Source organism: Pieris brassicae, chromosome 9 (assembly GCF_905147105.1).
Source record: "Pieris brassicae chromosome 9, ilPieBrab1.1, whole genome shotgun sequence".
Lineage (NCBI taxonomy): Eukaryota > Metazoa > Arthropoda > Insecta > Lepidoptera > Pieridae > Pieris > Pieris brassicae.
Window position 1 is genome coordinate 730,588 of NC_059673.1, and position 12,944 is coordinate 743,531.

Sequence of the window (12,944 nt, forward strand, 5' to 3'; positions counted from 1 at the left end):
ATTGAACCAGGGCCGGATTTAGGGGAGGGCAACTGGGGCCACAATTGAGACTTCGAAAAAAAAAAACGACTTGTTACAAAATTCTCTTTTAATTTTTTTTTCGCTGCATTGTAAATGTTTAAATGTTGTTGAAACATGATTACATTGTTCTTAGTATTGTCTTTTGTTAAAATAGCTTTTACACATTAAGAAAAACACTTTTTGAACGGATTAAAGCTATGTATTATTTTTAAAACTTATAGTTATTTACATAATTCTAAATATTAATTTTTTTTCCGATGTTTGGCGTACTTTTCAGTGTGCGTGATCACGGTGACTGAAGACGAAAGGTGTTAAATGTCAAAAGTATCATAGCTGCAGAGAAAGTTATTTTATCTGTATTTATTGCCCCGAAGTTAGTATCGACTAAAAGATGACGGGTTTTTGCAAAAATGACTCACGGTGTCCTCTGTTTTCGCGGATTGTTTGTCTTCGGGGTTTAATTTGGATATTATTGAATACCAGGTGTTTGATAATTTTAGGCCGTCATCTCTATTGATATTGGGGTGTTTTTTTTATTCGCGTACCAATCTTGGGAAGAATCTTTTTTCTTTCGGTTGGTCAAAGCGTATGTAATAATTAGGCCTATCTAGTGTGTGTTCACAGACTGCTGATTTTGTGTGTCATCTATATCTTATGTCTGCAATGTGCTCTTTGAGTCTGCTGGACATATTGCGTTTAGTTTGCCTTTTGTAAGACAGGCCACAGTCGCAATCCAGTATTTTCTTCTACATTGTTCTTATATATAAAGAGAAATCATTGGACATATATTTTGATATGTTAGTTATATACTTAAATAATCTATTTGGTTTCGCAATAAATTACTGATAGAAAAACTCGACAGATTTTTTTTTCATATTACTTGGAAAATATTTTTGAAAAAACCACCACTACTTTGTTGCCCCTAGCCCTCCAGATCTCTAAAACCAGCCCTGAATCGAACCTAGTACTATGTAATATACATGTCGCAGCCAACTAGCTTAATTAGCCGATTTAACTAAACGGCGCCGTTTAACTAACGGCCTGAAAGATATTCAGCCTTAGCGTTTGTTGTTACAACATTTAATAAAATGCTTAAGCCATTCATACGTTCATAATTTGGTATAAATAAAAAAGATGAAACATGACATTAAAAAAGCCTGTTAAAAATGCCTAAAGCAATTCACATTCAATTCAAATTGTACTTTATGAAACTTTGGAAAACACCATCAAAGTTGTGGTTTGCCGTCGCCATATTGACAGTTAGAAGAGTTTCGGTTCGAGTTTGAGAGTGGTGGAATTAAATTTAAATTAACAGTCAACAGGCTAGACAAGAAATGAAATGTCATCGATCGAAGTCACTTGCCTTGTTCGATCAACTGGCTGACCATCTTTCAGGCCGCTAGTTAAACGGCTCCATTTAGTTAAAAGGCTAGGCTGTTAATTGAAAGGCTCGTTGGCTGCGACATACAAACGTAGGATTATTTGCCAACTGATTTAGGACACTCTCGTTTAATGTACCAATTTAATTAAAAACACAATATAACAAACATAACGTGTTATTTAAATATTTATTTTACACAATAATCAGCTGGAGCTGTCTGGACAATCCATTGAAGTACATCCGTGAGTCTTGTATTAACTGCTGGCTTGTTGCGAGCGGCACAAAGCTCTCCAATACTCACGATTGCAGATAAAAAGAGAAAACTTGTCTCTCTATCAGTATATAGCAGTGGACCACCTGAATCGAACTGAAATATATTTTTATTAATATTTTATGAGTTAAAGTTAATGCATAATCTTAGCCGAGCTTAGTTTTTCCAATATGTTTTATCAAATAAAGAAAAATGTATAAACTATAGTTGCAATACTTGTAAATATGGGAGCAAAATTTACATAATAATATAGTTTTTTATAACACCATGCAGCTATTTTATTTTAGAATACTAGTTGTTTTGTTTAGGTAGGTACATGGTCTTCACGTATAATTATCAAATCAATGTATACAAACTATTGTAAAAACTATTTTAAAAGAGTAAGTTTGGAGTTTCTTGCCCTTTCTTGTCCATATGAAACTGCATTTAGGAACAACTGGTATTTATTTTTAATATACAACTTTTGATTTTGACTTTTTAACAGGCCTAATTGAAATGAATGATTTGACTTGGACTTATATTTATTAATAATTGTCGTCTTCATATTTTTATTAATGACTTTAACTAATGGGTAATCTTACGAGTATATCATATTTTTTACAACGGAATAATTATTATTTCAGACGTAGACAAAACAATGTAGTACAAAGCTACCATGGCGGTCTTTGCATTTAACTAAGTATATAAGTTATAGGCAAAGAACAAGTGAATCATATTATGTTCTATATATAGCAGGCATAACAATAATTTTCCTCGACAAAGCTATAGACATTATTGACTTTGAGTACCAGTCCTTACCTGACATGCATCTTTACCAGGTGTATAGGTGCATAGCTGACGCGACGTCAGATATGATACATAATTTCTGCAGTCATTCTGACTTATGACATCTACGTCGACCTTCTGAAGGACATCTGATTTCGGACCCCCAATAAAGATAGTACCCCAACCTGTAAGAAATAAATGCTTTTCTTAATTCGTACTCAATGTTTAATAACAATATTTGTTCATGTCATCAATAGAGATCATTTCACAAAACATTTTTAACTTAAACCTCATTCAGAGCGTTTAAACATATACAAAACATATACAGATTGTTATGAAAAATCAATATTAGCATTAAAAGTAGCAGATAAACGAGCCGTAAGTGGAATACTTTTTATTCCAGTATTTCTAGGATTACAAAGAAAGCAAATTTTAGCAAGAAGATCAATATTAGTTTTAAAGTGAAAAATGTTATACAAATAAACAAGGTCAATGAAGTCACGAAGTTTTAGGGTCTAACTCAAGTCCAAACGAGCATCGTACGTTTGCAGTAGATTTGCAAGTGTAGACGATTGCAAAGCTTTCGAAGGAAACGATAGGTAGTATGTGCATTTGAAATTGATTTATTGTTTTCGTTTGTATGAGACTATATGACATTTACTGACATTAAATTTCGTTAAATGATGACACATGGTATCTTATGCAGACAGATCGTTACGGATACGAATACAATCGTTAAGGTTGCTCCAATTGTTCTGTGAAACTCATCAGCATTAAAATAAAATGGAGCATCATTAATAAATAATGATGAGACCCTCTCTTGAGACTCTTTGGGCACTGATAAAGCTTATAGAGCTTTAGAGACAATTTGTTGACGATATTTAATGTGACAGGAAACCCATCTCAATAAGCTTTAATGTATACTACAATCTGAAAGCTTCCACAAAAGGATCTCATCGTTAACTTAGTCAAACGCATTCCAAAAGTCAGTTATTGTATACGAGGCTTTTATATACTTTAGCAAAAGTGTTTAGAATAGATGCATACCTTAGTCTCCGGTATATGATGTTAATTAACTTTTTAGAATGCATCTAGAGATAACATTTTACAACGCCATTTTCATTCGGCCTTTCGTAAGCCAAGTCTGCTCAAATGATGCATATAGAATTAACATTGATAGAAAATATTTACCTAGTACAGTTAGCTTATCCCCAGTGAAGCTATAGCCTGCAAACTTGAACGGTAAACATACAGGCATTACGTTCTCACTGAATTGTATATCCTCTGTTAATGATAGGAGACCTACGTCATAGTCGTATGTATAACTGAAAAATTAAGGGTTATGCAAATGATATTATTATAAAAAAAAACATTGTACAGACATGTTGGTAAAATTCTTAAGGAGATTGAAATTTGTAGCAGAATATGCGAGTACTGGGTTGTAAAATGAATTTCAAAATAAATTATGTATAATTGTGATATACACTCTATGATGACAGTATTAAACTATTTATTTTATTTAGCAACACACATTCTATTTCATGGCAAATATAAAATAATATTTGGTAGTGGGCTGATCAGTTAAAAAAAACATTGTTAAGTGAGCTAAACATTACGAATAAAAACTAAAGTAATATTTTTTTGGATATTTTTGAAACATTAATATAAAAAAAAATAACTGTCACGTATTATAAAATCGTAACATATACTATAGATATAGCATTAATGTGGTGAATGGAATTTGCTCAAAATAGCTTGATATACAATTAGAAACACCTAAATCTATTGAAAGATATTATTAATTGATTGATTTGTATCTTAGTATTAGTAGTCAATACAGCATATGTCATATACGTAGGTTTATATATGCTTATCGTAATAAAAGGCCGTACGGTATATCAGCTATCAATAATCAAAGATCCTGTACATAGAATATATGACGAAGAGATTTAAATTGAATCAATAGTAATAATATAAGAACTGACTTATTATAATTTGGATGGATTCGGATACCTTCAACTGCGTAGCCTTTGGTCGATGGCGAATCATCTAGAACAAAGCGTGTGTAATGGGTAAAAGAGTTAATAGTATATAAAGAAGGAAAAAGAAACGTGGGAAGACCACAAAAGCTATAGGCTGATGACTTAGTTAAAGTTTCTGGGGAATGGAGGAAGCTAACAACAGATCCATCAGGAAAGTCCACGAGGAGGCATTCACCCAAGAGGGGTCCATACGGCAGACACAAAGAAATGGAAAACTAACTATAACTATGGTAGACTAGTGTATAATAACGAAACTAACATTTGATATGAAATTTTTCAACAGTATGAATTTAAAATGGCTTTAATATTATTATTATAATATCAGTTCGTTGTGTTATATTATTCTTACGTAATTATAAGATATATATTCTATCAGCTGCATGTGTACTTAACACCGGTTTGAAAAGTGTTCTAGCATTGTTTAAAAATTTGATGCACAGATAATCTTTTAATCTACCCCATATAATATTATTTTGTCTCTTTCTGTCATAATACGCCGAGAAAAGAGTCAAATGAGAAGTCTCTCATCCCTGAGTTCGTAGGTTCGATTCCCGACTGTGTACCAAAGGAATTTGCGCGAACGATGAAGGAAAACACTGTTAGTAAACAGCCATGCCGTGGACGGTGTGGTGATACATGCACTGGAGGCTGATCTCCTACTTGCCTATTCGTATTTTTAAAGAGGCTACATATAGGGCATGTACCGTTTGCCTGATAGACTAAAGACAGCAAATACCTCCTCTTGAAATATCGTGTTCTCCTACCACCACCCCCAAATTTGAGGGTAGCTTTCCTACGACGCAATGGGCAGCTGTGACGATATATCTCTTGGAGATGATGGTGGATCCACACACAATTGTATCTTTCCCACGTTCCACCAGACCAGCCATCATAGGATATTCATTCGGAATCGTATCTTGACCGTTTACTATGCGTCTCTGAATCGTGAAATATAATAAATTTAAGCAAGCGAGTAATTTTTTTTACAGCGAATAAAATAAAAACAACAGATCAAAACATTACTATGTTCTAAACGAAATAAGTTAAAAAGAAAACAAATAAAACCCTTTATTATATACATTAATGATCACAAGAGCTCAACGATATTAAACGATTTTAAAATTTGAATTAAATTTGTTAAGCCGTTTGGTCACAAGAACGTTTTTTATTTTGTTTTTTATAATAAACATCAAATTGTATGTAGTAAAAATATGATGGATAGTTCCCATTGATAATTATTAACGTTTTGTGTTACGCTATCGTGCGAAGAGTAAGGAAATATATATCTATCCCTTGCGCGACCCTACTTACCTTTTGACCCCTCAGTCGGTTTGTCCACGCGCAGGTCGCTATGCCTTATGTGCGCGTATTAATATTAAGTCTTACGAATAAAGAAGTTTTGATTTGTAAAAACATGAATTAATAAGTGTTGATATAATAGTGGTAGTAGCTTAAGAACATAGGATTAGAATCTCCTATTAACTATAGATACAAATAAATGTAAATGAATATGTGCTAACAATAGAATTTTCTTAGACATCACCAAATGTTAACCGTTAAAGTACCGCAAATAAGGTAAAAACCTTCTTGGAAACAGTAGTGTGATACTTTTATCATATGCTACACGGTATAGATTAGATATATGTGAGATTTATTGAAATATTAATACGACACTTCTGAACAACTAAAAAGTAAACAATCGCATCCTATTAATCTTAATTGTTAAGCCTTCGACACAAGTGAACGTAGCTATAATATTTACGTCCCGATTGTAGGTATTTTTTTGATCCTATTAGACTAGGACGCCAATGCCTAGTATGTATTAATTTGCAAGGCTATTAAATTTATTGATTACGCAAACAAATTGAGGTAAAATACCTCAATTTGTTTGTATGGAAAATAGGTTTCTTAATTATTAACGTTTTCCTTGTACTCTTACGTTTATATATATCCTCTATTAAGGTTTACAATAATTTACCAAAAGAATTAAAAGATCTTCCGACTAGAGTCTTTAAAATCGACTTGGTGGATTACTTTTGGAAAAAAATCCAAATATTATTCAATAAATTATTATTTGCGTGAGACACTATAGTTGATTTAATAACATTTGACCATATGACTAATTATTTAAAATGTATAATTGTGTGGGTGCAGAATATGCGAACTTACTATTGTATCATATTCTTGCAATAAATTATTTTTATTATCATTTAAATAGAAAAACAAATGTGATACGTCTAAAATACGTTGTATAATAAAAAAGCATATTTAGTTAAAAGGAAGGTGCACTAGACCCCACACTCCACACACACACACACATTCCCTGTGTCGTGGGCAGCTAGTCTCTCCCTTTTGACATGTTGACGATTCTTGACGTAATAATTTCTACATAACACTTACATTTTATAACTAAACTCATGTTGCACAATATATATTATATTGTATAGAATATTATCGTTTTAGGATTTTAGAGAATGTTGCTTAATATTGTTAATGTATAAAGTTTTGAAACATTTACTTTTAAGAATGTGTTTATAGATGAAAGGGCCTCTGAAAGTTAAAATGCTTTGGGCGAATAAAGTGCATTTTTAGATACGGTAGCTTATATGTAGGTTTACGTTGTGTAGCCGTTAAAAGTTTTGTCCAAAAGCTTTAAAATTGTACAATGAAACAAAACGTAAGTGTTATTATTATAAACAAAATTCACGGCATTCTTAGCTAAAACTCACAACTTTCTTGATACCACAAGTGCAGCTTGATGGTGGTTGAACGCGCTGCGTTATTACGTTACACGAGAAATATCCCACACCCTCTGGAGTTAGTAAATCTGGAAGGCAAAATATAAATGTTATATGTGCACAGACTATGCTGTAATTTCTTGTAATTATGTTCGTGAAAAGATGAAATCTTATATAACACGCAGTTGTATTTGCTGTTTAGTTTTTTAGCAAATAGTATTCTTATATTTGTTGAAAACATACACATACACGTTGTATAATAGTAGACGACTTTTGTCAATACTAATTCACAAAAACTAAAACAATTTTAGACTTATTAAGACTGTGTTGAAGAGAAATAAACAGTTTTTACCCCAAATCTTAAGTTATTATTTATGATTTTTTTTTAAATAAATCATTACATACTCATAATAAGATTCTGTTTAGTTGACACTGCAGTCAGAGTTCCTTGTCCACAATACACTTCAGCATCACGAAGACCTGGGTCACCACTTTTGGAGACTTGTAATTGTGCTCGTGAGCATTGCTGATTCTATAATTTTAGTTTTAGTTGTCTGGTGTGTACACAAACATATCAATTGTTTTTATATATTATCAATAAATTAATTTAATAGTTTGGTCCCTTTGGTCTTTAATAATGGGAAATAATAAATTTAGGTCATGTCCAAATATTAAAATCGTTATAATTCTCTGGACATGTCGGACATCACCATAAAGGTGTCATCGATATATTACCTATTAATTTTATTAAATTTTCTATAAAAAAAAGCGTAAAATACACACTTTTGCTCAAAAGCCAATTAGGTAAAACCACAGTTGATTCAGCCAAAAGATCAAAATTTTTGAAAATTAAACAGATAAAAACATTTAATAGATAGACAATCGCGAACAGTAGATATGATTAGGTATTATATAATTCAATAATTCTTACCGCAGGCACGTTCATTTGGCAATCCGCCCTACAGTTGTATCCCGAGGGGCAAGAAAGCGCCCACGAGCACTGAGAATAACATGAACTATATCTCGGACAGTCTATACTGTAAATCTGCCCCGGTTGTACCTACAAAATATATACCTTCAATACATTTAAATATAGAACTATTATTCAGATGCTACGAGTTATTTATATTTTGATCGGGACTGTCATAAACACAATTTCAAGTTAACCATTCACCAGGTGACATTGTTAATCTAGGATGTTAGAATAATATTGATAAATAATTACATTGAGATTGAAAGCACATATCCCGTTCTGTGCCCGGACGAAGACAAAACAAGACAATACGTAAAGTATTGTAAATATCTGAAAAAAAAATAATAGTTATAATAGAAAAAATATAAGTTTAGAGATATAAAATTACAAAAATTCACCAAGGTATCACTTCTCCACATTTCCGAAGGTTGCCTTTGACTTTAAAAGAAGGACATTATCTTTTATACTATACATTTTGAAAACAATATTAACATTACTAAATTAACATGATAAGTACTTAAAAACAACGCGACTTTCGTTAAATTATTTATTATTAATGCTTAAAAATCAAAAATTACTCGCCTACTAATTAATTACCCTAATTTAAATAAACGTTCGAAGAGAAAACGGCCAGTCGTTGTTTTTTTAATAACGATTTATTTTTTTTTGATATTACAAATATCTTAGTTTTATTTAGAACTAGAACGTAAAGGCTTTCTCTTCTGGAGTGAGTATGTCCGTTGTTCAATAACTGAGCGTTTTTAAGGCAGTTTTGCCACCACCACTGTGCAACCAGCTGACCAGTGAAGTATTTCCGAACAAATTAGGGCCGTTTAAGAATTAAAGAAGAGCGTACCAATTCTTAAAAGGCCGGCAACGCACTTGCGAGTGGATTAACAACATTTCTAGTCATCTTAACGCGTAGACACGACGTGCTGTCAGGCTATCTTTCATTTCACAGTAATTCTTCAAACAGTTTCGTAGATGATATAAATTGTTAATGTTGAGCGTACCACCTAAACGAAAAAATAGTTTTTAATTTTGAAAATATTACAAATTTACTGACAAACATATTTGTAAAATAATTATACACAATATTACTTACATTTATGTAATATCCGTAACATAGACTAATTAAATGCTACATTAAAATAAAATAACAATTAAAATTAATCACTTTCTTTATACTACATGAATATTAAGCATGTTTGGCGAGAAATTTAAATTAACATTGGTATTTCGGATTACATGAAATTGTTTGCAACGAACGACTTAAGGAATTTTCCGTTGATGTCGACACTTGCCTACGACGTTGATCCTACTACTGTGATATGTAATTGTGATTTATATTAGATCTATGATGTAAAGGAGATAATTTTTTTTATAGATAAGGCGCCTTTATAGCGTGGGGGAGTATTGAGACCATAAATTTTAACAACAGTTATAATTAACATTCAGATTATGACACCATGATAATTAATATGACTTATTTTTTTTTATAATTAATCAATCCGAATGTTCTTATCATTGTTATTATTTCGACGTTTGTATTCATACAAATAAAGGATTATTAGAATGTCGACGGAGTCAGAAAGACTTATTATTTATGGACGATATTCTTAACGGGCAGATAATTGTCGTTAATTTAAGAATACCTCCACCGTGTGCAACAAGATACAATTGTTCCTCGTACGAATTCCTTACTTACGTACGTACGAATACTTACCTGCATAATTTGTCAATGTTTCTGTTATCAATGACACTAATTATGAGGATGTTGATATTTTCCACGTCACCAAGGATGTGAGGAAATATTTGAATAGGCGGGAAGATTTTGACTCTGTTTAGCAGTTTGGTTGTTTCTTTGAAATATTAATTATTATTGGCGTTTGTTTAATGTTAAATGTTAGTTTGCTTTTATTTATTTATATTAAACATAAGTAAGTTATGTTTTCTGTTTCATAAACTATATACGTAATCGGTCCCAAATTTCTGTCGTAAATGGAAATGATAAAAACAAAAGTACACTGTTTTTAATGAGTGATATATGAATTTATAGAACATTAATTAAGGAGTAGAAATAGCATATAATTATTCGAAATAACATCCCTTATTTTTAATACAGATAACTCCTAGAGTATACTCTATCATTCTTTATTGTACTTCTCTTCAATGTCGAATTTTTCTTCGTCAGTAAAGAGGATATCACAACAACCGCGAACCTTAAGCCTTATTGCTTTTAGACGAGCTTTAAGAAAGTGCCCACTCTGTTTTGTAGTCTTGATCTGCAAAGCCATCAACTTCTGTTTTCGGACAGGATTTCTTGCTATGCGCTTTGATAGCTTTAATTACTGCTGGTGTTCTTGCGAAGCGTGGCCAGCCAATTTTTTCTTGTCCTCAATACTGGAGACTTCATTGTACCTATCTACGGTACACAAACCTAAGTATTATATTGATATTTTTGAGCAACTTGAAAATGGTACTCAGCGAGTGCCCACAGCGGTGCAACGCAATAACAGCTATTCGGTTTTCTTTCAATGTCTACTCCATCGTGAAAAATTACGGAAAGTGATTGTTTTTTGTTTTAAAATAATAGTCAAACATTCGAAATTTAAAAATAATGTGCCAGTGAAAGAACTTCGGGACCAATTCTAAGTAATATGTAATTTGTTTTGGCTTTGTATATTGTCTAAGAGATTTTTTGTTTTATAATATGTATGTTAGGTGTATTACTAATAAATAATATAAGTCTCAGCTCAGCTTAGTAATATTGGCCTAGTGGCTTCAGCGACACTCATCCCCGAGGTCGTAGGTCTGAACCCCAGTTACCGTCTAGGTACACCTACACGGAGTTTTAATGTGAACATTTGAGACTCGCTGGAACGGTGAAAGAAAGAATCGTGAGGATTCCGGCATGATAAAGACTTAAAAATTCGATGTCAGGCACAGATGGCTGATAAACTATTTTACGCCTACTAACGCCTTTTAGAAAAACAAAACGAAGCAAATACAGAAATCTACGGCCCAGACTTTAAAAGGTTGAAGGTCCTTTGTACACCTCCAGGTAGTAGTAGTACTGAACTAAAGACTTGTTGAAAATTAAAAGCAATAATGTAAAAACTGTATATAAATGTGATTTACTTCAAGAATTAACCGATTATATTATGAATTTGATGGCAATTTTTACTTACCTGAGTGTTATCTTCTCTCTTCAGCAAAAATAGTATTTTTGAAGGTTGTATTTTGTTTTCAATTAGAAAACCAATATAATGTTCTAAACGGGGAATTAATTCGTACAACTGTTTTCTTGACAATCTTAAGTAATTCTAAAATTGAAAAAGACAACACTTTTTTACCGGATTGAAGCTATGTATTATTATAAACTAGATATATAATAATATTTATTTATATAATAATACATAGCTTCAATACGGTAAAAAAGTGTTTTCTATCAATGTTAACAAAAGAAAATACTATTCTAAAATTCTCTCTTTTTGTGCTTTAGTTTGCCTAAAATCCTTTTTCATTTTAATAGTAAACTCAAACTCAAAATATCTTTATTCATATAGGTAAACAAATACACTTATGAACGTCAAAAAGAAGTTAAATTAATTGTAAACTTACATTTACTTACTTACTTACATTTACCAGTTCGCAAGTCAAGGGCGTAGAGCGGGTAAGAAGAATTGGCAAGAAACTCTTAGCCACTCTTTTTAATCGCCAATTATTGAGTCATACAACTTAAATAAAGTGACTTTTGCATTTTTGGAATCTTTTTTGAAATTATTTGAATACAACCTAACATATTCCTTAAATTCCGCACTAGTGTTGTATTGATTTTCATTATACATTTCGTATAATTGTAACCTTCTTCTGGTAACTGCTCATTTGCCCAGTCACAGAAACTTGTTTTCTCAGAGACCAATAAAGTCTTTTGAGTAAATACTTTCTAGAATTCATCAATAAATGATCCAAAAAAGTACTGTTCAAATTTCCCCTGTTCCCTATAAAAATTATTACATAATTACAATTATTATTGTTTTTGAAAATATGATACAATATTTTTGAAAGTGGCATTGGGATAGCAGCTGTTTATAAATGTTTGTCCATCATTTAATTGTAAAATTGAATAATATAAACATGTCTTGACCCATTGCATCGGAATACATTAAATTCCTTTCTTTTGGCTTAATTTTTTCCTTTAACTGAGTGTATGTTGTGGTATAAGTGAAGCTGTGAGTATGTTGTGATGTCTGTGGCAATTGGTCCCAGTCTGGGTTGGCTTTTATAACTGCAACTTCAAGTTTTATTCTGCAACTACTCATAACATTCTGCGGTGTAATTAGAAATTTGAAGCAGATCTTCCATCGCAGAAGAATATTTCTCTACCATATATTGTGATTCTTCAAATTTAGAAGTAATACTGTAAGTTCTTCTAATTTTAATATTTTTGTTTTTAAATCTAAAGTGTCAGTTTCATATTTTAATTTAACATTTTCGATTTGAATTAAATGTAATTCAAGTACATTTTGAAGTTGTGTGTTTTGAAGTTTTAAATCCACACAGTTTATATTTCTATATTGTTTTACTAGTGTATGTGTCTTTTTAATGTATTTATTAATTAAATTTATATTTTATTTGTTTTTACCTAAACTAATACTCATAATGTTAATAACATTATGAGTTGGTGTTGAACCTTAATCACCAATTAATGTATTATATAATAAAAAATGTTTTATTTGTTTTGCTTTTG

At 31.5% G+C, this 12,944-nt stretch overlaps 1 protein-coding gene across 1 annotated transcript; it reads right to left on the reverse strand.

Moving 5' to 3' along the window:
* Positions 1-1,561: 1,561 nt before the first annotated feature.
* LOC123714215 (venom serine protease-like) lies at positions 1,562-8,642 on the reverse strand. The gene is made up of 10 exons (XM_045668408.1): positions 8,590-8,642; positions 8,444-8,521; positions 8,150-8,278; positions 7,624-7,750; positions 7,210-7,307; positions 5,217-5,418; positions 4,424-4,487; positions 3,630-3,763; positions 2,472-2,623; positions 1,562-1,769 (listed from the first exon to the last, which is right to left on the reverse strand). Exons 1-10 carry the CDS (start codon positions 8,608-8,610, stop codon positions 1,590-1,592), a joined length of 1,185 nt encoding a protein of 394 aa, XP_045524364.1. The 5' UTR covers positions 8,611-8,642; the 3' UTR covers positions 1,562-1,589.
* Between the last annotated feature and the right edge of the window lie 4,302 nt (positions 8,643-12,944).